This window comes from Eublepharis macularius, chromosome 1 (assembly GCF_028583425.1).
Source record: "Eublepharis macularius isolate TG4126 chromosome 1, MPM_Emac_v1.0, whole genome shotgun sequence".
Lineage (NCBI taxonomy): Eukaryota > Metazoa > Chordata > Lepidosauria > Squamata > Eublepharidae > Eublepharis > Eublepharis macularius.
The window spans coordinates 104,506,158-104,528,901 of record NC_072790.1 but is presented as its reverse complement, the minus strand read 5'-3'; the positions used below and the strand labels follow the sequence as shown (position 1 = coordinate 104,528,901).

Sequence of the window (22,744 nt, the reverse complement as noted above, 5' to 3'; positions counted from 1 at the left end):
TGTTTTGTTCTATAAGTCTCCTGTATTATACTCAAGATTTCACCACTACACTCTCTGTAGGACCTAAGGAAAAGGATCTGGATTTATATGTGATATGCTCTCAGTTACAGGATTAAGGAATCCTCTGTGTGTGTCAAAGTATATACACACACACACAGTTCAATAAATCTACTTATCTTACACACTTTAAAGGAAGGGCCTGGATCAGGGGTTGTCACACACAATGTAATTTTTTTTTTTAGATTTCAGATTTTTCTGCAAACCTGGGCTTTTTTGTATTTGTAGAATGCCTTGTCTTGCCTCTTCATGGCACCAGTCTCTGGACTTATGTATTCACAAATTAGGCCATGTTGAGAGAATCAGATGTAGTACAATCTTAACAACTAGATACTACTGTTATAGAAGTGCAGTCTGCCTGCTAACATTATTTCAAGAAGCTAAATCTTTCAAACAGCATTTTGGATGCCTGTCTGTTTTTTTAAAAAAGTTTTATTTCAATTATCAAAAATTTCTATTCAGATTGCTTCAACCATTTTTTCTTCAAGCTATTTGTATGCATTGCAGTGTTTATAAATGATGTGGACATCTTCATTTATTTGGAGCACATTTATACACAATGTGCTTAGGAAATTTGGTAGCATGTCATTCTGTATACAAAAGATGAATTTGCCACTCAGGTATTACTTCTGCTTATTATATTCCATATACTTCTTCCATGTAGAGCTCTTATCACACATGTGCTTCTCTTACTATAAAAGCAGATTCTTGATAGGAAATACATGATAGGTATAACAAAAGGTCTGTGGGAAATACGTTTGATAAATGAGGCTGCCACTCAATTTTACTAAGAAGAAATCTGAGAATTTAACAGTGAGAAGAATTAACTCTTGCATAATACTTTGAATTTTCTAAGTTATTCAAATACATTATCTTGCATCTTTACAATACCCTGCGAAGAAGGCCAGTAGCCATCCCTATATTTCAGATACGAGTCAGAGAAAGCTACCTAGTGGGTCGGTAGCTGAGATGAGATGTGAATGGGTGACCTCACAGATCAGTCTTTTTTACTACCACACTCAGTTTGTGTGAATTCCAAAGCTAGGCAAAAGCAAGTGTTGGGTTTGAAAACATTACTGATCTGGCCTACCCACCTTACCTTTCAGCTGCCCTTCTGAGAAGATAGATTACTGTGATGTATTCTGTTTGGGGCTGCTCTTGAAGAAAGCCAAGTTATAACTGACACAAAAATGTAACTGCCTACTTGTCTTTTGGTAGGAACTGGATGATCTTAACACAGCTTCACTATCATCCAATTTGCTTCTCAGTTCAATTCAAAGTGCTACTTCTTTATCTATAAAGACACCTATGACCTGTATACCTGAGGAACTGCCTCTTCCTGTATGAGTTCATTAATTTATGTCTGCTAAGCAGACATTTCTTCCTCCATTCAGCAGTTCTGTACAGCTTTTGCTAGAGCTTTGCTTTCTTCGATGCAACTACTATCTTATGGAATGAGTCTGCTGGAAAAAGTTCATAAAACACCCACACTGATATCCTTCAGGCTTAAGACTGTCTTGTCTTGCACTGCTTTTGAATCATTTGGAAATGCATACTTTTGCAGTTTCTATCAGGTCAATTCATTGTTTATCCGACCGCAGTTTAGCATGTTTATTGCCTGTAAACTTGAGTATGGTACCCTGAACACTGTAAAAGTGGAACATACATTTAAAATTAGCAAAACAAATAACTTCCATAGCATACTTACTACTTAGTAAATTGTCCAAGACATTTGCATCCAGATCTGTGCATTTTCTTTGCTGTTGTGCTACTAAATGGCAAAATTTCTGAGCTGCTCTTACTATATCTGTCTTTCCATCCTCTGGAGACAGCACGTTTAATGTGGGTTGGCAATTTAAAACTGTAATAAAATATTTCAATGAAATTAAATTTTAGGTGGAAAAAGGAGACAGCGCTTAAAAAAAAAATCAACTTCCCCCATAAATGCACAATGAGTAAACACTGCCTTCTTGCCCATTCATATCAGTTGCCCACATACCTCAATGAACATTTGGAATTCATCTATAAAGCATTAAATTTGGAATGCATAGTCAATACAGTATTTGCTGAGCGTGATCAGCAAAGTTCAAACTAACATCTTGTCATAAAGTTGTTTAAATATATTCACAATTCCAGAGACCTGTACGTAAACCTAGAAATCTTCTTTTGTGTTCAAGGAGAACCCATTTATTCCTAGTGAAGGATGAATGAACGCCAGCTCTTGGCATTAGTATAAAGATAAAATAAAATTAAAAGCAATCTTACCTTGATCTGTTTTGTCTTGATTTGTAAATTCTACTGTATATTTGGAACAGTCAAGGTTTAACAATTCCTGTTGCTGCTTTAGGATTTCATCCATCAGTCTTGAATTATTTCTCTTGAAAATACCTGGACAGGGAGAGGGAAGGGAAGAAAAGAGGTACACATGTCACTTCACTACCCTTTTTGAGTAAATCTACGTTACTGATCATAGCTCTGGCAGCTAACAATTGTTCAACAGCATCTGATAAAAACAATACCTTTTCTAGATCTAAAGAGTTCTGGTCTTATTAGATATTTTGAGTTTCTTGGAAGAAGTAAAAATAAACCAAAAGCCCACAAACAAACCTACCACAGATGCACAGATCTACAGCTTAGGGAAACTTAAAAGTAGTGATTCAGACATGATGCCATGGTTGTCAAGTGTTTAACAGACAAACAACACTCAGAGCCACGTATTTACTCACAAAGGTATACCCTGTTTTTTGCTTTCATCAAGGCCACTAAGGGACAGATTGAAAACATTCATAATAAAGAACACATCTTAAAAACCATTAAAACCAAAGAAAACACATTACTCAAACCATAAAAAGCCAAGTTAAAATACACCTAAAATACAATAAAATACACATACAATTGAAATATCAAAAAAAATTGAAAACAGGGCATGAAAAAAGGATCATAGAGGGTACACCAAATGAAATTAAAAAGTCTGTCTTCACCCGCTGACAGAAGATGGTAACAGAAGGGGACAGGTGACTCTCTTTGTCAGGTTCAGACTGCTTTCTTGTATGCCTATGCTTAACCGACTCCATTTTAATCTTTTCAGTGTGTAAGTGCTCTCTTCCAGGTGCCAAGGTTCCCAGGCAGCTATCTCACAGAAAAGGATTGTTTTGGCTACCGACGTTCCACCAAGAACCGGCCTTGGGAGCTTCTCGCTCTTCTGACTTCAAAGGGGTTGTTTTGAGAACTGTGGGGGGAGGTTGGGCCTGCTGTGATCTGTTACTTTGTACCTCATGCTTTGCCTGTCATTGGTAACAATGCACATGTACCATCCTGGACCTTGTGTTCAGGCTAGTGGACTATAATGAACTAATTCTTCAGTAAAAGCCTTTTGGAAACAATGGACTGTTGTCTAATTGCAGAAGGTAGTCTGGAGTAAGAACGTTATCTAGCCACAAGTCTGACACTCTTTAGGGAGAGAGTTCCAGAGTTCTGGACCAAGAAGGCCCTCTCCTGGGTTGTTATCCACCTAATCTCAGACAGCATAGGCACACAAAGCAAGGCTTCAGATGACTGTAGCAGTCAGGTAGGTTTGTAAGGAAGTAGGTGGTCCTTCAGGTATGCTGGCCCAAGCAATGTGGGGTTTTTAAAGATCAATCCTCGTCAAAGCAGGTGCCTTGATACAGACTGGGAACCAGTGTAGATGGGCCAAGACTGAAGTGATGCAGTCCCTACAACCCCACTCCAGTCAACGTTCTGGCACAGCATTCTACACCAACTGAAGTTTCCAAATACTTTTCAAGGGCAGTCCACACAGAATGCATTGCACTCTAATCTAATCTAGATGTAACCAGAGCATGCACAGCAGTAGCCAGGCATTTCCACCCAGGAAAGCCTGATGCTGGCTAATCAATCAAAGCTGGTAAAAGGTGCACTGGGCCAAAGCTGCTATCTGCTTATCCAGCAGGAGGCCTGGGCCCAAGAACACCCCAAACAACAGACTTGATCCTTTGAGGGAAGTGCAACACAAACGAGAATAGGTGACACTTTAAATCCCAGGCCAGACCTTCAACTCACCAGTAGCTCTTTCTGTCTTGTCACAATTAGGCTTCTGTTTATCAACCTGCATCCAAAACTGCCTCCAGCCACTGGTTCAGGGTTTCTACAGCCCCTTCTGGGATCCAGAAACCTGAGATAGAGCTGAGTGTCATCTGCATGCAGCCTAGATCTCTGGATAAGTTCACCCTGCAAAATCATGAAGATGTTGAAAAGCCCAGGAGACAAGATGGAGCCTTATGGGCCACAGGTCAAAGGGCTGAGCACCACCTTCTAAAAACCTCCCCTCAAAGTAGGACTAGAACTGTTACAAAATGGTGCCTCCCAACATAAAAAGGCAGTCCAGAAGTATACTATGCGTGACAGTATCAATAGTCAACAGTTACTGAAATTTCCTGTCTTTTGATATGCTTCTTTAGTAGGAGACGCACCACAGCCTGTTTCAAGGCTGGGGCAACTACTCCCTCTCTCAAGGAGGCATTCACTACCTCTCGGACCCAGCCAACCCATGCCCAGGCAGATTTAAGTAGCCAGGAAGGACAAGGGTGATACAAGCAGATAGTAGAACTCAAACCTCCAAGGACTCTGTCTACATCCTCAAATGGCTGGAAAAATGGGAACCTTGGAAACGTATGATCCTGTCCCTTTTAATATACAGTCAAAGTGCTTTCACATTCCAATCCTTTCAGTACTCAGCTCATGATAATTCTGACCTATACTGGAGGCTCCATGATGGCTAACTATTGTACATTTAACTAGGGGCTTTTTGAGGAGGAATACCCTGGAACGGTGTTCCGGCAGCTCTGGAATCTGCCCACGTGATTCCTTTCTCCTTCGGCCTCGCAGGCTCTGCAGAGGAGGCTAAACTGCTTTGAGTTCATTCTGCTTTTTTTCCTTTCCTCTGTGTGTGTGAGAGAGTGAGTGAAAGAGAGTGTGTGCAAACAAGGAGATGCTGCTCGAGCATGGTGCGGGCTCTGCAGAGGAGGCTAAGCTGCTTTGAGTTCATTCTGCTTTCATTTCATTCAGGGGTTTCTGTGTATGTGTGTGCTGCTTTTGAGTCCATTCTGCTTTCTTTTCGGGGGGTGGAGCTGCGTATGTCTGTGTGCTGCTTTGAGTTCATTCTGCTTTCTCTTCATGGGGTGGGTGGGAGCTGTGTATGTGTGCATGTGTGCTGCTTTTGAGTCCATTCTGCTTTCTTCTCGGGGGGTGGGGATGCATATGTGTGTGTGCTGCTTTGACTTCATTCTGCTTTCTTTTCATGGAGGTGGGTGGGGCTGTGCATGTGTGTGTTTGTGTGCGTGTGTGTTGCTTTCATTCTTTTGTTGACTAAAGTTGACACTGTGATGGTTCCCACAGCTTTTGAATGCAGATTGGTTCTGTGTTAAATATATCAGTTATGGTTATTTGTATTAGTTAAAATATCAGTTATGGTTATTCCAGTTTTATGCTAGGAATGGATAGCTGTGTCCAAGACACAGAAAGCTTTCATCAATATATTTGTCAGCATATAGGTGTTCTTATGTCTTAATAGCTGTAACTCAAATGGTTCTCCCTACCCTCAGCTGATTATCATCACTGAAATTGAAGTGGACATATGGGTGTTAAGGAAGTTTTTATGAATATTGTTTGTCTGGGACATTGGAATATTTATGAGCATTTCCAGCTTAGCCATTGGTAAGGCAGAGTTGGCAGGCAACAAAAAAAGCCATTTTAAACTAAGTATAAATCTACTGCAGCTAAAGTTGAGTATCTTCTTTTGAATTGCTCCAGTAAAACAAAACCCTCCCTGAAAATTTGGAAATTCAATATTCATTAGATTAGGAATTTCCGACTCTGGAATTTTGAGAACGAATTTTGGATTTTTTTTCTACACTGGCAGAGAGAATCCGTTAGAATTTAGATTTGTGAGATGGGTTTTGGATTTTTAGAGGCCCCCTCCTTCCTGCATATTTTAAAATACGATTCCAAAGAAATGAAATGTTTGAGAAAGGGAATGGAAGATTTCACTTTTTGTAGAGGATACAGAAAGGAAAAAAACCCTCTCTCATAATAGCGTAATTTTCCAAGCTTACTAACATTTATCTTGTTGTAATGCATTGTGCTAGGTTCTGGGAAGCGGCATCACTTCCGGGAAGCGGTGTCACCACGCATTTCCGGTATGTGGTACTAGAGAGTTGCACAACCTCTTTTCCCAGAAAAAAAAGCCCTGCATTTAACACAGCTGGCTGTTAAGCGTAAAGATGGAATAAAAATATGAAGCTATCACTAACAAGTCAGAATGCTCATTTTATCTATATGCTAAGTGCCACTGAACTGAAAATAGGGTTTTTTAAAACAAGTAATACAAAGGAAGTGTGTTCAAACTTTTTATCCATTTTCTCCTAGTATTTATAAGCTTGGCTTCATATATGAACAAGCAGAAACAAAAATGAACTTATCACAGTTCTGCTTCTGCAAGATCTTGTAGAACACATAACATTCCCCACCCCCATATTTTAGCATCCAGAAATTAGTTGTACAAGAACTTATGCAAGCAGACATTGTATCCCCACTAAGTTTGACTTAGTACAAGCAGCTACCGCAGTCTTTTTCTCATATTTTGTCTTGCGAAATAGCTTTAGTGCAAGCTGAAATTTTGTGGTAAATTTACCCCAATAATCTTCAAGATTTAATGTGCATATTGTCCAGCAATACCTGAAACATCAGATGTCTTGATGATCATGTGTGATCTTTCTCACACAAAGCCTCTCTCAACAATTCACGTCCTTCAGATTAAGAAAATATGCCTTCATCCCCTGGGGTGAAGGTACCCCAACAAAATGTACTCTATGTTGACTAATCATAACCATACAAATTGGGTCAGGCTGTGGCTAAACATTTCAGTGGATACCACTTCACATTAAACGTCACAATATTGTTATTGCAGTGATTTTTGCACTATATAAACACTCTTCAAGGTAAACCTGTGTCATCCTCTCATCTTTTCTATTTTGGAAATTTAAGTGTAGTAGATAAAACTTAAGAAACGAAGTCATTAATTTTGCAACAAACAGCAATACTGGGCATAATTGAGAGAATTCATTTCAGAATACCCAAAATCTTGTACAAAGAGAGCTGGAAATCTGACTGTGCATAACTGATCACCCACCCACCAACTCCAAAGATGAAGCATTGGCTAAAAAAAAAAATAGTTGTAAAGCACTGGCAAAACTTACTTCACATTTGACATTAGTTACATTTTTGACTAAATGGAAACCATTTATAGACTTTTTACATGAAATGGATAATAAGGATTTAATGACATCTGGATTTATGGATTAAGAACCTTGAACAATAGAAAAAAGAGGGCTTTTATGTTTAACTGAGAATAAGTGAGATTCTGAAAATGATCTATATTTGAGGCAAAGAAGATCGTAACTCAAATCTGTAGTTTAGTTTAAGGGTTTCTTTTTCTTTTTTCACTTGCCTATGTATTGTTAGTGTCTTCTTTTTAGAATGTTTTTTTATCCTTTATTTTAAAAAAAGTTAGTCTTTACATTGCTAAGAGTTATGATGTTATGATGCCCACTGGAAAAACAGGTTTGTATTGTTATATAAACGAAGTTAGCGAACACTAATCTAGTTAAGTCTAGCCTTTTATTACAAAGAAAAACAAAGCAAAAGCACTACAAACAAGCTAGCAATTACTGCTGCCCTAGTTACTTGTCAGAACCAGGACTGCAGAGGTGACTTTGCAACTTCCATGGATCTTCTATCTGAATTCATCAAGAATTATTAAGATTTTTCAAACACAGACAGTATCTGACTCTTCAGAGGACAGCTTATATTGTGTATGTCCATACTGCTAAGCAGGAATGACATGAGGCTTATTAGACATAATACTAACTGCTACCATTGAATTTGGAAATGGACCCAATTCTAAAGCAAAACAAATGCAGTTGGTGCAAAGTTTCTATAGTGAAGCTATGGCGAGCTCTTAATTAGTTTAGACTCAAATTGCTTTTCTGTAAACAGTATACTTGCCGTTTACAAATCTCCAGTATTTTTCTCCAAGCTGATTGTTAGCTTTCATATCCTCTCAAGACATTTACATATTTTGGGTCTGTTTTAAGTCCTTCTAAAACATTAATATTAGTTATTACTAAATAACTGTTCCAATTCTTTTATTTTAATCTAAGCCAATTTATTTCTATAGTTCCTGTTATAAAACCGTTGCTTGAATCTCAAACTTTACTCCGTAAGATCTCAAGTATAACATTACTATAGTCATTTTTGTATTTTTATTAATAAAGATCTATGTTAAGAATTTAAAACTTCAAGATTGCTAAAATTTGTGCATCTAAACCATCTACCTTCAAGGCTCAATTCTTCCAAACAGCATTGCTGAACTGTTACATTTTCTTAACAGGAGTCAGCAATTTCAACCAGTCCCCACTGCTGCTGCAGCCAACCCTTGAGATTTTATTCCTAAATCGGTGGACCCTCAGGAGCAGCATTGTGGGACTCTATAGTAGGATAGGAGGGTAACAGAAATTATCACCTCCCCTACATTTTTACAATGTGGTTTCTTACAGCCCTATGACTACTACTTCTTTCTTCTGTCATTAAGACCACCCAGTAAACTTCTTCTATAAACCATTGTCATTAAAATCTGGTCCTACTACTACTAAGAAAAATAGATTTTCTAATATATCTATTGCTTTCAACTTTTGCTTTTAAGTCCTTGTATATTTATTTCCTACATTTTTACATTCAATAGAAATATCACTGCACTCATTAACAGACTTATTTCTCTCACAGCAGATTCTAGTTTTTTCACTTGTTTTCTTCTACTTGCCTTCTAGTTGTTTCAACAGTTTTAGCTATTATCCTTTCCTTTCAGTCTGCTAACCTTTTTCCTATTGCATTTAATCCTTGGTTTACATCTTGTCTTTTACAAACTTTTGCTCATTCATTATCATTATCCTTATTTTAATGTGATTTTACTATGGCTGTGATATAAGGTTATCCACTCTGAGCTACTTGCGGGGAGAGTGGATTATAAATCTAATAAATATTCAAAAGTCTAAAAAAATGCTTATGTTATCTGTAAGGGGACAAAAATTTAACATAAAGCATTTTCCTAAAATATTCATGTTCTGTACTCTCAATTCATTCAGTTTCCCAGATAACCAACATAAGCATAAACTCTAGCTAAAATCAATTAAATTAGGCCACATAAATCACTATAAAAGGGTCAAGAAAAAACAAAAATAATGCATAGTCAAACAATGCAGAAGTTTTTAAAAAAAGTCTGGGTGATGAAGAATATCTTTACCTGAATTTTACTAAATACTCTGTCAGGCAAAAAGTTGCAAGGAAAACATTCTGAAGCTTAAACACCAATGTGATAGAGAAAGCCATATTCTTTTTGGTAATTTAACTCACTTCAGAAGGCTATGCCAAGCTAGAACCTGGAAGATAATCTCAAATAGTAGGCAAGCAATTCTTTAAAAAAAACCTGGTCCTGAACAGTTTAGGACTTTAAAAGGTAATGGCCAGTACTTTGAATTAGCCAAGAAGCAGATCAGAAGCCTACACAGAGCTCTTTAAAACTGCCAGTATGTCTTCTCTCTAACTGGTACCAATCTCCCTGCAGTACTCCCCTTATTTCATCCCCCAAGAGCAGCATTTTATTTATTTCTTTAAAACATTTATATGCCACCTTTCCTCCCAAACAAAGTGGCAAACATCAGGCATTAGTCATTTAAAATTTTAAAATGTATATATGAAATTTTTAAAATGCATATATATATATATATATATATATATATATATATATATATATATATATATATATATATATATATATATATATATATATATATATATAAATATTTAACAACACAGTATAAACATATAGACATACAAACATACCCAGAGTTCACTGGGCCTGTAAACAAATTGGGAGCCAGTGTAGCTGGAACACGAGAGGAGTGCTATGGTCCTTAGGACCAACTCCAGTCAACATCCTGGCTGCAGCATTCTGTTCCAACTGTAGCTTCCAGACAGTCTTCAAAGGGCAGCCCCACATACAAACACTCTGCAGTAACCTAATCTAGAAGTTATCAGGGCATGCACAGTGAGGCATATGAAAGAGAAAGTGTTTATAAACAGCTACTTACTTTGTGAGGAAAATAGTGTTACTTTGATAAAGGAGGAACAGAAAACCATTCCACATTTAAACTACTTCAGTTTAATCTTCAATTCCCACTTCTGGCTGATTAGAAAGCCTGAAGCCCAACAGACCTCCTTCTAAGAACCTTCCAGAACTGCATTCTTTAAGCAGATGGAATTGGAATACTACTAAAGGCTTGGAATACTACTAAATCTAGGTGAAGTTTCAAATGCCCTCTGTAATACCAAGTACTTTTAACTCAGCTTTGGCTAGCACACCAGCTGCATCCCTTGGCCATGTTACATCCACCTGAGATTACTAAAATTATCTTTACATGGGACTACTTTTGAAGCTTTAATTGGTATGGAACTAATTTCTCCTATAAAGGCAAAATTTATCCAAAACTGCACTGGCTGTCTATTGCTTCTAGGCCCAATTCACTATACTAGTTCTTTTACGGCTCTGAACATTTTGGAATCAAGATACTTGAAGGACCACCTATGCGAGTACATATCTGCTCAATATCTTCATCAGAGGCACTGCTCTGCCTTCCCTTATTTTTATGGAGGTAGGACACGGTGGGATCAGGAGCAGGGCCTTTTCAGAGGTAGCGCCCAACTGCAACACCCTCCCTTCCTCAACCTCCCTAGCACCAAGCCTATTGAGTTATCAGCACCAGGTAAAGACACATTTATTTGCCCTGCATTTAGATATATTTGGTTTTTCTCTCTTGTACAAAGTTATGTAGGGGGCACTTTGCCCCACCCCCATTAAAATACCTTTACCTGACTCTGTATATCAGGGGTCCCCAGTGTGGCACCCACCAACACCTTTCCTGGTGCCCCTCAAGTTTTTTTAGGAAGTGGGCAGAGGCAGTCTGGGCTTTCCTGATTGGCTGTGTAGTGTCTATACAACAAAATATTTTTAACATATTCATTTTAAATGGCATCCTGTTCAACAGAGCTTCTGCCTGAATTGTTGAAGAGTTACTTTTAGAGTTACATATGACCTCACTTTCTGACATTTTATGGTTTGCTGTGCCCTTGTACCAGAATTACATAAGTGCCCAAGGGCTCAATAATGCTGGGATTCAAGCTGATTATATTTTGTTCTATCTATATTTTATACTATATATATTATCCATTAATAGCACTACCTTATAAACCTATTTTGATTTATTGTCTGTGGCTTATTTTGTTGTGTGGCTGAGATTATTTTTGTATTGGTTTTGTGATTTAGATTTGACTGTGCCTGTAAATACAGTAAAGGTGAAGGATATAGCCATCATAAATACATACAATAATGACTGCTCTTAGCACAACTGCAAAAGCACAATCCCAGTGAAGTCAGCCTTTACAGGAGAGGACCCAGGAAGCTCTCGTCTCAGTACTCATCTTTGCCTACACAATTCCAGAACAAGCAAGGACTCCAAATTCCACAAGAAGGGGGCAGAAGTAATGCCAAATGATTGAGCAAATGCTATTACTTATTTCTGCTCCCCCACATCCTGATAACTGATTTAAGTTATCTGAGGATTTGAAAGAGGAAAAAAAAGTCTGGAAATACATTTGAGTAAGTTTCAATGTCAGTAGAGATAAAAGAGCAAGCAGACAGATCCTAAATCCAATGTATTATTCCTGAAATGCAGAGAAGACTTCAGTGTTCTTTCAAAAGGGTGCTCTCAAACCAGCATCATAATCTGGCATCGCCACAGACAGACATTTATGAGGGTCCCTGAAAGACTAAAAACAGTCCAAAATTGCTATATAATAAAGGCCCTGGATGGAAAAAAAATGCTGCCAACAGATTTAGAAAATAAGCTGCATCAGCAATCAATTTTTCTTTGGAGAAGGCAGCACCTGCAGATACACAGAACTGGTAATTACTGGGTTGTTAACAGGGTAGATTTGATTTAAATCAAACTGATTTAAATCATGATTTAAATCACTAGTCAGTAAGGCTTGATTTAAATCATAGTTTTCTACATAAAGACTAATTCTTGCTGGTATAACTTTAATATGCAAGTAGATGAAGATTTTTAGAATAACAACTTTTCATATTAGTTTTACAGTTGTATAAAATATTGATTTTAATACTATTAGAAACACATTATAGTTAATTTATTGTGAGATGAATTATACCCAGTTTAGGTTAATCATTCATATTTGGACAACTTTTCTGTTGTACTTTATTGGAAGGAGAAAAATAATCATTTAAAATAACAATTTAAATAGTTTTATTTATTCAACTGAAACAATAACATTACAGCATATGTTATTTGCTTAAACAAACATCCATGTTTGTTAACTAATTTGGCTAAACAAAATATATATATTTTAAGAAACTTAGACTGTCAGCCCAGCCTACACATGAAAAACTTAAATACTGTCCTCTGTAGCTCACTCATCATCTTCATCTTCTTCTTTGTTCATAATCTGGAAAAGAAAAACAAGCTTTCCTGCTTTATCGGGTCCCAAACGATTTCTCAATTTAGAATGAATGAGTCCAAAGGAAGAGAATATTCTTTCAACGCCTGCAGAAGAAGCTACTGCTGTTAAAAGCGAAATCATTACTTGAACAGTCTCTAAATCCAAGTGCTTAAGTGACTTCCACCAGTTCACTGGTGTGACTTTCTTTAAAATATCTTCAGCAAACATATATTTCTTGAATGGTTCCCCCTTAGCTCTGAAGTTTATTATAGTTGGCATTACAGATGGATGATTGCTGGATACCCATGTCATAGCTAACTCCTCTTCCTCAGCACTTAAGTTTTGACCCTGGTACTGGATATTGACAATATTTGCCAAAAAATGAGCTGGAGACAGTGCTTGTCCCATTCGTTTTTTTAATGCTTGTAATTTAATTCTGTCCATGTGTAGTTCTGTTTTCAAGTGTTCACTCAGTTCCTTCCAAATTTCAACAGCATCAGCAATAAAACAGCTATTTTTCTGTATTTTGTTTAAAGCTTCAGAGATGGGTTTCAGGATGCTCAGCATATGTTCACCATTTCTCTTAAGCCCAATGTTGAGGATTTTGGCCGTGACAGTGCCATCTATTTTATCTCGATTTTGTTCACAAACTGTCATCAGAATAGGCCAGTTCTTGATATACTGCATTTTGCACGCATGCCTGCCTTACCAATAGGTAAAGGAACCTCATTAAAGTATTCCCAAACTGGGTCTCTTTTACGGCCTGCTGCCATTATAGGTTTTTTCCTCCAAGGAAAGAATGTGATAAACCTCAGGTCATACACACAAAAGATCCAAAGACTTGTGCAGTATTGTGCTCAAAAAGTTTCACTTTCATTTTGTACTGCTTGCCCTTCCCTCCTCACACTTAGTTTCTTCTTGTGCAGACCTATTCCACTCCAAACAATCAGAAAAATATTGTTTCTATTCACTGAACTTCTTGAAACTCAGCACTGGAGGGGTTGATTCTGTCTTCATAGGTTTGTAGAACAATAGGATTAAGGTCTTTTTCTCAACTCTGTTCATGTTATAACATTTTTGCTGTGAAGAAGAGGCATGTGATCTCTGCTGAGCTGACACAAATTCAGTTTTGAGATCTGCAAAACCAAGCATCTGTGATAATATCTTGTAGGCAGAGAAACTGCCCAATAATCTTACAAAAACCTCTTGAAGAGCATGACATGGTGAATGGATTAATGGAATTTATTTACCAAAAAAATCAAACATATACAGCCTTATTCTACATAATTAAAAACTAATCTTTATTTCATGATGGAATAACCTTTGGATGGTAATATATTTTCCTCAAAAAGCATTTTATTTAAAAAAATCCGATTTAAATAAAAAAAATCCAATTTAAATCAAAAAAATTGATTTCTTTTGATTTTTTTAAAAAAATAATTGATTTTTATCCACCCTGCATCCCATGTGCCACATGGAAGATGTAAAAATGAATAGTACAGGGCTGCAGCTTCTGATAAATGAGCTACAGCTTGGCCATAAAATCTTCTTGTAATGGGAAATTTCTGAAGAAATAATGGGAAATGCAACTCTCTCTTTTTTCCCATATGCTTTTTATTAATTTTTAAATAAAGATATATACACATAAACAAGAGAGATAATATAAAACAAAATTGCATACATGTATTATATTCATTTTCCATCTCTACAATTCATTCCTCTTTGTAATTTCTTTTCAGTATTCTGAACCTAATTCTCCTGTAGGACTTACTCTGCTTAGTTCTGACAAGCATTTTCTCTTTCCTTTTTATTTATTTTCTTCTTTTCCTTTTTATTTCCTTTCTTTTTTCCTTCCTCTTTCTCTGTGCCTTTCCCCTCCTCCACGTTCTTCCCTTCTCCACTCTCCTTCTCTCTTCTCCCTCTTTCCTTCTTTATTTATTTTCTCTGGTCCTATCCTCCTATCATATGTTTATATTCTCATTCCATATTTTAATTTGACCCATCCATAGGTGTCTTTTTTTGCTGCAAATTGTGCCTTTGTTGTTTTATCAATTCTGTTAAAATGTCCATCTCTGCTGTTTCTAAGACTTTTTCTATCAGCTCTCCTTTTGTTGGTATATCTATCTTCTTCCAATATCTAGCATATGTTATTCTTGCTGCCGTGATTATATGCAGTATCAAATACCCCTTTTTCTTCTCTAGACCCTCCGGCATAATATTCAATAAGAACAGTTCAGGTTTGAAAGATATGGTCATACCTAATACTTCCAGTAGTAGCTCATGTATCATTTTCCAATATTTCGTCACCTTTTCACACGACCACCAAATGTGGTAAAATATACCTATTTTGTCTTTACATTTCCAGCATATATTGGACATATCTGGATACATTCTGGCCAATTTTTCTGGTGTCACATTTTGAGAATGCAACTCTCAAAAGAATGAGCTGTGAGCTCCACATTCCCAATGACAAGAGGGAAAGAATGAGACAAGCATGGGACTTGTTTCCGGACTGTTCCTTTCCTTGGGGTCCATAAACAGTATGTGGCAGGAAATAGGAGGGAGGTGGACAGAGCTGCCTCTGTGTGGGCTTCATTCACCATTACAGAGGAAGCAGGCTTACCTTTCCTCTGTCTCTGCTCCTCTGCCTCAGAAGCCTAACCCAACACTTACCCTTATGGTTTTGACTTCTTCTTTAAAAAACGCTATTCTGACCATTTACCAGTCCTCTGCTGACACTTTTTGGCTTTTAAAAAGCCAATCCCTTGCTTTTTTCAGCAAGTTTTCTGGGCGGGGGTGGCAAAGTGACTTTGCAAGCAAGCCTGATCAGGTCTACTCAGAAATAAGACCGATTTTATATAATGAGGTTTACTCTCAAGGAACTGTTCTTAGGATTGCAGCCTTTGAACTGTCTTACAGAGAATCCTTGCTACACAAACTTCTTATCTATTGAATGCCTGAGACAGCTGAAGTAGGTTTTGGATCATTAGTGAGAGAGTAGACATATTGTAAGATCCAGAAATAGGGAACTTCTGGCCAGTTACATACTTCTAAGTCACTATTTCATGTAAATAATTGACAGAGTGGAAAGACTTTGCAAGTCAAAAGAATATATTTATGTGATATAATTTTGAGTGAGGCAGTTGGTTTCTGACATGAGATAAGGCAAGGCACATACCACTTCTGAAAACAAAGTCTGTACCAAAGGCACCCAAAGTGCATTCCAATATTACTTCCAAAGAGCCAACAGGACAATTTTTTAAAAGATGGTGTCAAAAGACAAAAAGAAAATCCCATGTAATATCTTTTAGTACAAGTCAGTATTACACAGAACAGTATGCAAGCTTTCAAGCTCACCACAATTCATTAGGATGGATGTTACCAAAACAGTTAGGGGGTGGAGGGGAGAGACAAACTGACACCAAACTGTATTCTGGACAAATCAAAAGCTTGCACACTGTTCTGTATAATTTTGTAAGTGACTTGTAAGGAGGGCCACCACCTTGACAGGACACAAAAAAAGCTTCAAAACTCTGACTCAACTTATTAATGTATTTGTGAAAGCAAAAGAGCATAAAGCAAAGCATGATGTGTTACCCAAATTGATGGCCTAGTGCAAAAAGGTTTCAATGCCTATTTTTACTTTATGATGCTCATTTCAAAAACTAAGTAACAGGAAGAGTTCATTCTAGACTTCTTATTTTTCTTTCTGTTGTTGGGAAGCACCATAAACACTTGAGCCAGTCCTGAATAGAAGAGAACAATGTAAGTTGCTTTGGATCACAATTTGTGAGCAGGCCATCAACCAAACTATCGAATGAACAAGCATCCCTGATGCCATTTTGCATGCAATGTACAGGATTAATTACAATGGACAATATGGATGTGTAGTTCTGAGCTTAAATATTGACTGTACTTAACTACCTTAGTAGTTGGCCTTAAGGACTGCCTTCTCCCATATGAACCTACTTCATTCACTCTGGTCATCTTCAGAAGTCCTATTTCAGGTGTCTCCTGACATCTAAGACTGGTAAGAAAGGGTCTTCGCAATCGTGGCATCAAAACTTTAGAACTCTCTCCCCAGGGAAATTCATCTGTCCAACTCTATTACTGTCTTCCTCCAGTGGGTGAAAACTTTTTTTTGGGTATACTCCTAATAACTGTTATTGGACTCCTCTCTGTTTTTGTGTTTATTAAATTGTTTTTATACTCTTATAAATATTGTTTTAAAATTTAAATTACTTTGAACTGTTTTAATTTTTTTAGTGTTTAATGCTCACTGCCTTGGGAACCCTATTGTGGGTTGAAAGGTTGCACAATTTTTTAAAAATAAAATAAATAAAACTAAAAGGTATTGTAAGGCTGAACTTTTAAAAAAGAATTCACACTTTTTTTTTAAAAAAAACAAGCTTTTTGAGTGCAGCTGAAATGCAGGATGTGTACATCTCTGTGCAGCTTCCTAAAAACCTGAAATACTTATCTTTGGTTTTTAATGTACTCAGCCTGTGAAAAACACTTCCCTTTTCCATATAAATCCAGTGATTCACTTCAAATTATGACAAACATCAGCATGCTAATTAATAACACGTTTGTATCTTTAACAAGACAAACAAAATGAAGTTTAGCCTACACAGAATTGCATCATTTGCTGGTGCTTCAGACTAATTTATAATATATTAAAAAGAACACTAATGTATGCTCAAAAGAAAATGATGACAATATCAGCACTTCCTCCTCCAGTTTTTTCTGTTTTCATTCAGCTACACATCAACATTTACTTGTGATCCTACCACCATTATTTCCAGTTTTTTGTAATCTACCATATCACTTAAGTATTGATGGAAAGAAAAATTACACAAACATATTTGAGAAGCACTCATTTTCTAATAGAAATGTAAATTGCTTGGCCTTAACTATAACATGGTGCATTGTATAGCGTTGTTGACTAGTTAATTTACGGTGTGAGGCACAGGTGTTTTTTGTTAGATGTCTCTTATAAAACTTCTCTGGCATAAACAATTTGATCAGATTCTATTAGGGAGACAGCTGTGGTAAATAATGGGGAAAGAAGAACTAGATTTGTCTTGTTCATTGCTGAGCAAGGAATGAGGAATAGAAGAAAACAATAATTTTTCATAAGGATGAGAAGAATATGAGAGTAACAAAAATGCTCTTTTCAAATAAATGACTAGATAGTTTCCCAACGTTTCACATACGTAAGCAAACATTACTTAGCGGGTTTTCAACTGCAAAAAATGCTCGCTAGAAATCGCCACCCATGTACTGCTTTGTTTGGAAGACTTGCATGGAGGCAGCTGTAACAAGGGTGGGGTAATAGAACAGGGCAAAGTGGCACTGAGCAGCCTGCTACCAGAGCTAAGATTGAGCAACTTTCTCTGTGACTGTACTTGCAACATGGATTGATCACCATTTTCAAATATTATACATTGAGGAAGTCACATAATTCATTCAAACCTCTGAACTTTCAACATAATTTCTAAAAAGGAATAAAATAGGGTTCTAGTTAAACATTCATCAGCTTATAAAGGAGGAAAGATTTAAGTTCTTCAAATCCTCAAAATGTTTTTGTTCAGGTACCAAGAATAAGATCACTTCCCTTAATTACATCCACAGCATCCCTGAATATATGAACATAAGGCAGAAAGACACACAGTACACAGGAATCTGACAGTAAGCCATCGATAATGTTGCTCTGCTCCAGCCATTCAAGACCAACAGCAGAACTGGTGGCAGCCAATAACTGTCTGACAAAGAAATGAGAGGGAGATGCAACTACTGCTAAAACACCCTTTAAATATCTACTTGCCACCATTTACAAACAGTAAGATGTGCACTAGAGTTCATAAGAATATTCATTACCAAACCAATGGTTACTGAGAGATTGCAGGGGTGGGGTCCCCAAAATAATATCAGGGATACAGATCTGTGATTGGATTTCAAGGAGATATTCATTGATAAAAAGTAACAAGGATTGGGATTTGGATTGCCCCTTCTTTTGACATCAACCCCCCAGCCTTTGAAACCATTTAGTTCTGAGACAAACACAAGTAAGAGGTATGTTTACCTCACTGGAAATACATCACAGGAGAATAGGATTTTCTTCCCATTCACAGATTCTATATTTTCTCATCTCGCTGGACACCATGCTCAAAATAGTCCACTGAAACGCTGATGGCACTGTTTATATTTAGCATTAACCAACCAAGAAGTAAAAAGAGGCTCAAACTGGATACATTCAGTTATTCTATTAACTTAATCTAGGCTTGCCCTAAAGAAGAGTCTAAGACTGAGCCCTAAACATGTACCCCACGGGGCAGGTGTCAGCCCGGCCTTCCAAAGACATAAGTGAGAAGAAATATAGCTACGAGATGCAGCTGGGAACCAGGCTGAGGCGGCTGCATTGTTCTACTGGCCTCTGACGGTCTGGCTGCCTCCTTGCCATCACCGCTTTGCAAGGACTCAAGCGCGGCCAGCAGCGCCCAGTTGTCTTTCAAATACGGCGGAGAAAAGGGAAGCGGCCGACGGAGGGTCTCGCCCGTTCTTCTTCCTACCGACCACGGCACGGCAGAGGCGACAGCGGCAAGCGGAGCAAAGCGGCCCCGAGCGCAACTCACCGTCGTGGTCGTAGACGCTGACGTAGGAGATGCCCACCGCCATACACCACACCACCAGGCTGGCCATGTCGGCGTAGCTCGGCTCCTCCTCGGTCACCACCAGGCCCACATGACCCGGCAGCTTCTGCAGGGACTTCCCATCCCGCCGCCACCGGCTCTGGCTGCTGAGCACCTTCCGCCCCGTCGCCGCCGGCCTGCGGAAGGCGAAAGCCTCCGTGGCCGCCACCGGCATCAGAAGAGCCCGCGAGGCGGCCGCGGCCACCGAGGTCGCGCCGCTCCGCCACCAGCTGAGCCACGAGCCGCGTCCTCCGAGCTGCCCTCGCAGCCAGGCGAAGAGCGCGCGCTGGGCGAAGAGGAGGGCGTGCAGGACACGCCATAGCAACTCGTACGCGCCGCTCATTGGGGAGGACGGAGGGGCCGAGAGGTCACCGGGAAGACTCAGCCGAAGCGCAAGAGATGCACCATCTCGCCTGCCTCGCCCTCACTGGCACGGTTTTATCTGCCCGGCAGCCTCCTTCGGCGCCGCCATCTCCATCCCTGCTGTGACCTTTCCCCTCGCACCTACGCACAACGCGCCCATTGGTCTGACAACCGCCGCGCGGAGTCACTTCCGGGTTGGTGGAGCGAATGACGTGGCCCTTAAAGGAAGCGCCCCCGACTGCGTTCCGAGTCAGAAACAAGGAACGGCCCTCTCGTTCGCCCACAGAGTTGCCGTAAGCTTTCGCATGTTTTCCCTCATACACAGTGCCATCTAGCGGCTAAAGTAGGCACTCCGCTGGCGAAAGTCGCGGACGTAAAAGTCGCAACCGACGTTGATTTGTACATATACTAGAATAAAATACCAGGACGTTTTTATTTGCTGCTTCAGGCCGTTGAAATGAAAACGCGTACAACTCTGGATACACAAAGATCCTTCAGATATATACTCTTAATCATGAGCATGCCATGTAGAAGTGGAAACTTGTATCCAATTTTAATGGTACACTGCCTATTTTTACATATTTGCATTTTAAGTCCCAAACATTTGTATTAAATATATACTAAAGAAGTTTATTAGAAGTTCCTTGTGATTTCAGAACCTTTGCCTACTAAACTATACTACTAATACAGCATTAACAACTAAACGCTATTAATACTAGATCTCTACCTATTCCTAAACCTAGGGATAGGGTTGCCAGCTCCAATTTGTGAAATTCGTGGAGATCTGGAGGGTGAAACCTGGAGAAAGTGGGGTTTGGTGAGGGAAAGGACCTTGGCATGGCATAATTCCATAGAGTCCACCCCCCAAAGTAGCCATTTTCTCCAGGTGAACTGATCTCTGTGGCCTGGAGACCAGTTGTAATTCCAGGAGATCTCCAGCCACTACCTGGAGGCTGGCAACCCTACCTACTGCAGCCTCCTCCTATGCACTTAACTATTATGCCTAAGCACTCTTCTCTGCATAGGATGTGGCTGATAGCTTGTGTGTCCTTGTTTTAAATTGAAAAGGAAGTCCCAGCAGGTTAGTTATTCATTTATAGAGCTTCTTCAGAGAAGGCTGAATAACGTATAATTCTAGGAAAGATCTACATGAAAGTTTATTGGGTATTTGTACTTAATCAGTTTCGTAGTCATAATAATCATCCATGTCTACTCTGAGACTGGAAGGATGGTTGGCATTTGTTTTCCTTTGGATAGCTTTGCCCTCTTCACTGGAATAGAGGCTGTCGCGAATGCATAAGCGCAGGATCCTTTTGGAAGACATCCAGGTCTCCCCCTTGCTTTCAGCAGGTGCAGAACACTGTCCTCCTTGGACCTCTGTGCCTTGGGCTGCGAGCGCTCGTCGGGTGCGGAAAAGATCACAAGTGCAATTCCATGGGTTTCCTTCCAGGTACAAGTACCTGAGGCGAGGCAGATGTTTCAAGAGGCCATGGTCCAGGGCAGTTATCTTGTTGTTCCGTAGATTTAAAACTTGTAGCTGCCTTAAATTCTTCAGCTCTTGCTCTTGAATTTTTTGTATGCTATTTCCTTTCAGATCCAGTCTGGCAAGTGTATGTGGAAGGCTGGAGTAAAGACAAACAACACATATTTTAATATAAGCCAACTACTTTACAATGCCTGACCTAGGTGGCCCAAGCTAGCCTGATCTCATCAGATTCCAGAAGCTATACAGGGTTGGATCTGGTTAGTACTTGGATGGGAGACCACCAAACAAGTCCAGGGCCATTATGCAGAGGCAGAAAGTGGCAAACCACCTCTGTTTGTCTCTCATCATGATAGAGCTGCCAGCCCCCTTTCCTTTAAAGTGGTAAGGGGAGCAGCACGCAACAGGGGTCCTGATCCATGCTTCTTGCATGTACTCACTCCAGAGGCCCTCCAGTGACCAGAAATGACAGCATCTCTCTGTAGGCTTGACAGGTCCCTCTATCCTCCTGGTGGGAGGGTTGGGACCTGGCACTTACCTTTTGCTGCCCTGGTTTGAATCCTCACATGCACACAAAGCGTGTGTGCGCTCTGGCCGCAGTGTGATGATGTCACTTCCAAAAGTGACATCACCATGCCGAGTTCGTAGCAATGTCACTTCCATAAATGACATCATCGCGCTGGCTGCGGGAGCTCTCCCATGTGCATGGCTCAGATTCAGCTGGTTTGGGGCCTAAATTGGCTCCAAACCGAGTGTGGGGATGCTCCCACGGCTGGCGTGACGGGTGGGAGTGCATGCATGGCACACGCTCCTGAGGTGCTTGCTGGTGACAGGCAAGCTCCAGGAGTTTGCCCCCTCCCACCGATCACTGGGCAATCGGCAGATGAGGTGGCAAATCCCTGGGAGTTTGCCCGCCACTGGCGGGCACCTGGGAACCCTATCTCTCTGGGACCAAATCAACCCCAAACATCACACTTTTACAATGTTTGGGGCCAATTTGGCCGGCTGAGACTCTATAGCTTCTGGTTTTTACACTGGAAGTCATGTTATCAGTAGGGTTTCCAAGTCCCTATACCCTCCAGTGGGAGGGTGGGGACCAGGGATTGATCTGTCGGGATCTCCTTACATGCAGACTTTCCTGGAGATGCATGACATCATTTCCGGCAAGCAATATCATACCAGCCATGAGCGTGCTGCTGTGCTTTGCATGGGGCAAATTCTGGTCCGTTTGGGGCGAAAATTGGCCCCAGTGAAGCAAGGGAACATGCCTGTGGCTGGTGTGACAACATCACTTCAGGAAGTTATGTCATAACCCACTGGAGGGGTGCCTGTCACATGCTTTCCCAGGTTGCCTGATGGTGCCAACCAGTTTTTTTTTCTGGGAAAAGAGGTTGCAGAACTCTCAAGAGGGAAATGAGGAAGAAACACACAGGATTCTTTGAAATAATATTATTTTCAAGCACTATTGCTGAGTATTTTCAAGAGGTGCCAGAACTCCATTCCACCGCATTCCCCCTGAAAAAAA

General features: G+C 39.6%; 2 protein-coding genes across 3 annotated transcripts in view; both read right to left on the bottom strand.

Annotated features, from left to right (window-relative positions):
• NUS1 (NUS1 dehydrodolichyl diphosphate synthase subunit) overlaps positions 1 to 19,897 on the bottom strand; it is a 30,128-nt gene extending 10,231 nt beyond the window's left edge. The window contains exons 1-3 of the mRNA XM_054998496.1: positions 19,317 to 19,897; positions 2,323 to 2,445; positions 1,766 to 1,918 (exon numbers count right to left, since the gene is read on the bottom strand). Of these exons, the coding sequence (XP_054854471.1) occupies positions 1,766 to 1,918; positions 2,323 to 2,445; positions 19,317 to 19,716 (676 nt within the window). The 5' untranslated portion in view covers positions 19,717 to 19,897. The remainder of the gene's footprint in view (positions 1 to 1,765; positions 1,919 to 2,322; positions 2,446 to 19,316) is intronic.
• Positions 19,898 to 20,474: 577 nt separating this feature from the next.
• Positions 20,475 to 22,744, bottom strand: part of LOC129333054 (nephrocan-like) — a 34,186-nt gene continuing 31,916 nt past the window's right edge. For both annotated transcript variants that reach the window (XM_054984380.1, XM_054984387.1), the window contains exon 5: positions 20,475 to 21,358. In XM_054984380.1, the coding sequence (XP_054840355.1) occupies positions 20,911 to 21,358 (448 nt within the window). In that variant the 3' untranslated portion in view covers positions 20,475 to 20,910. The remainder of the gene's footprint in view (positions 21,359 to 22,744) is intronic.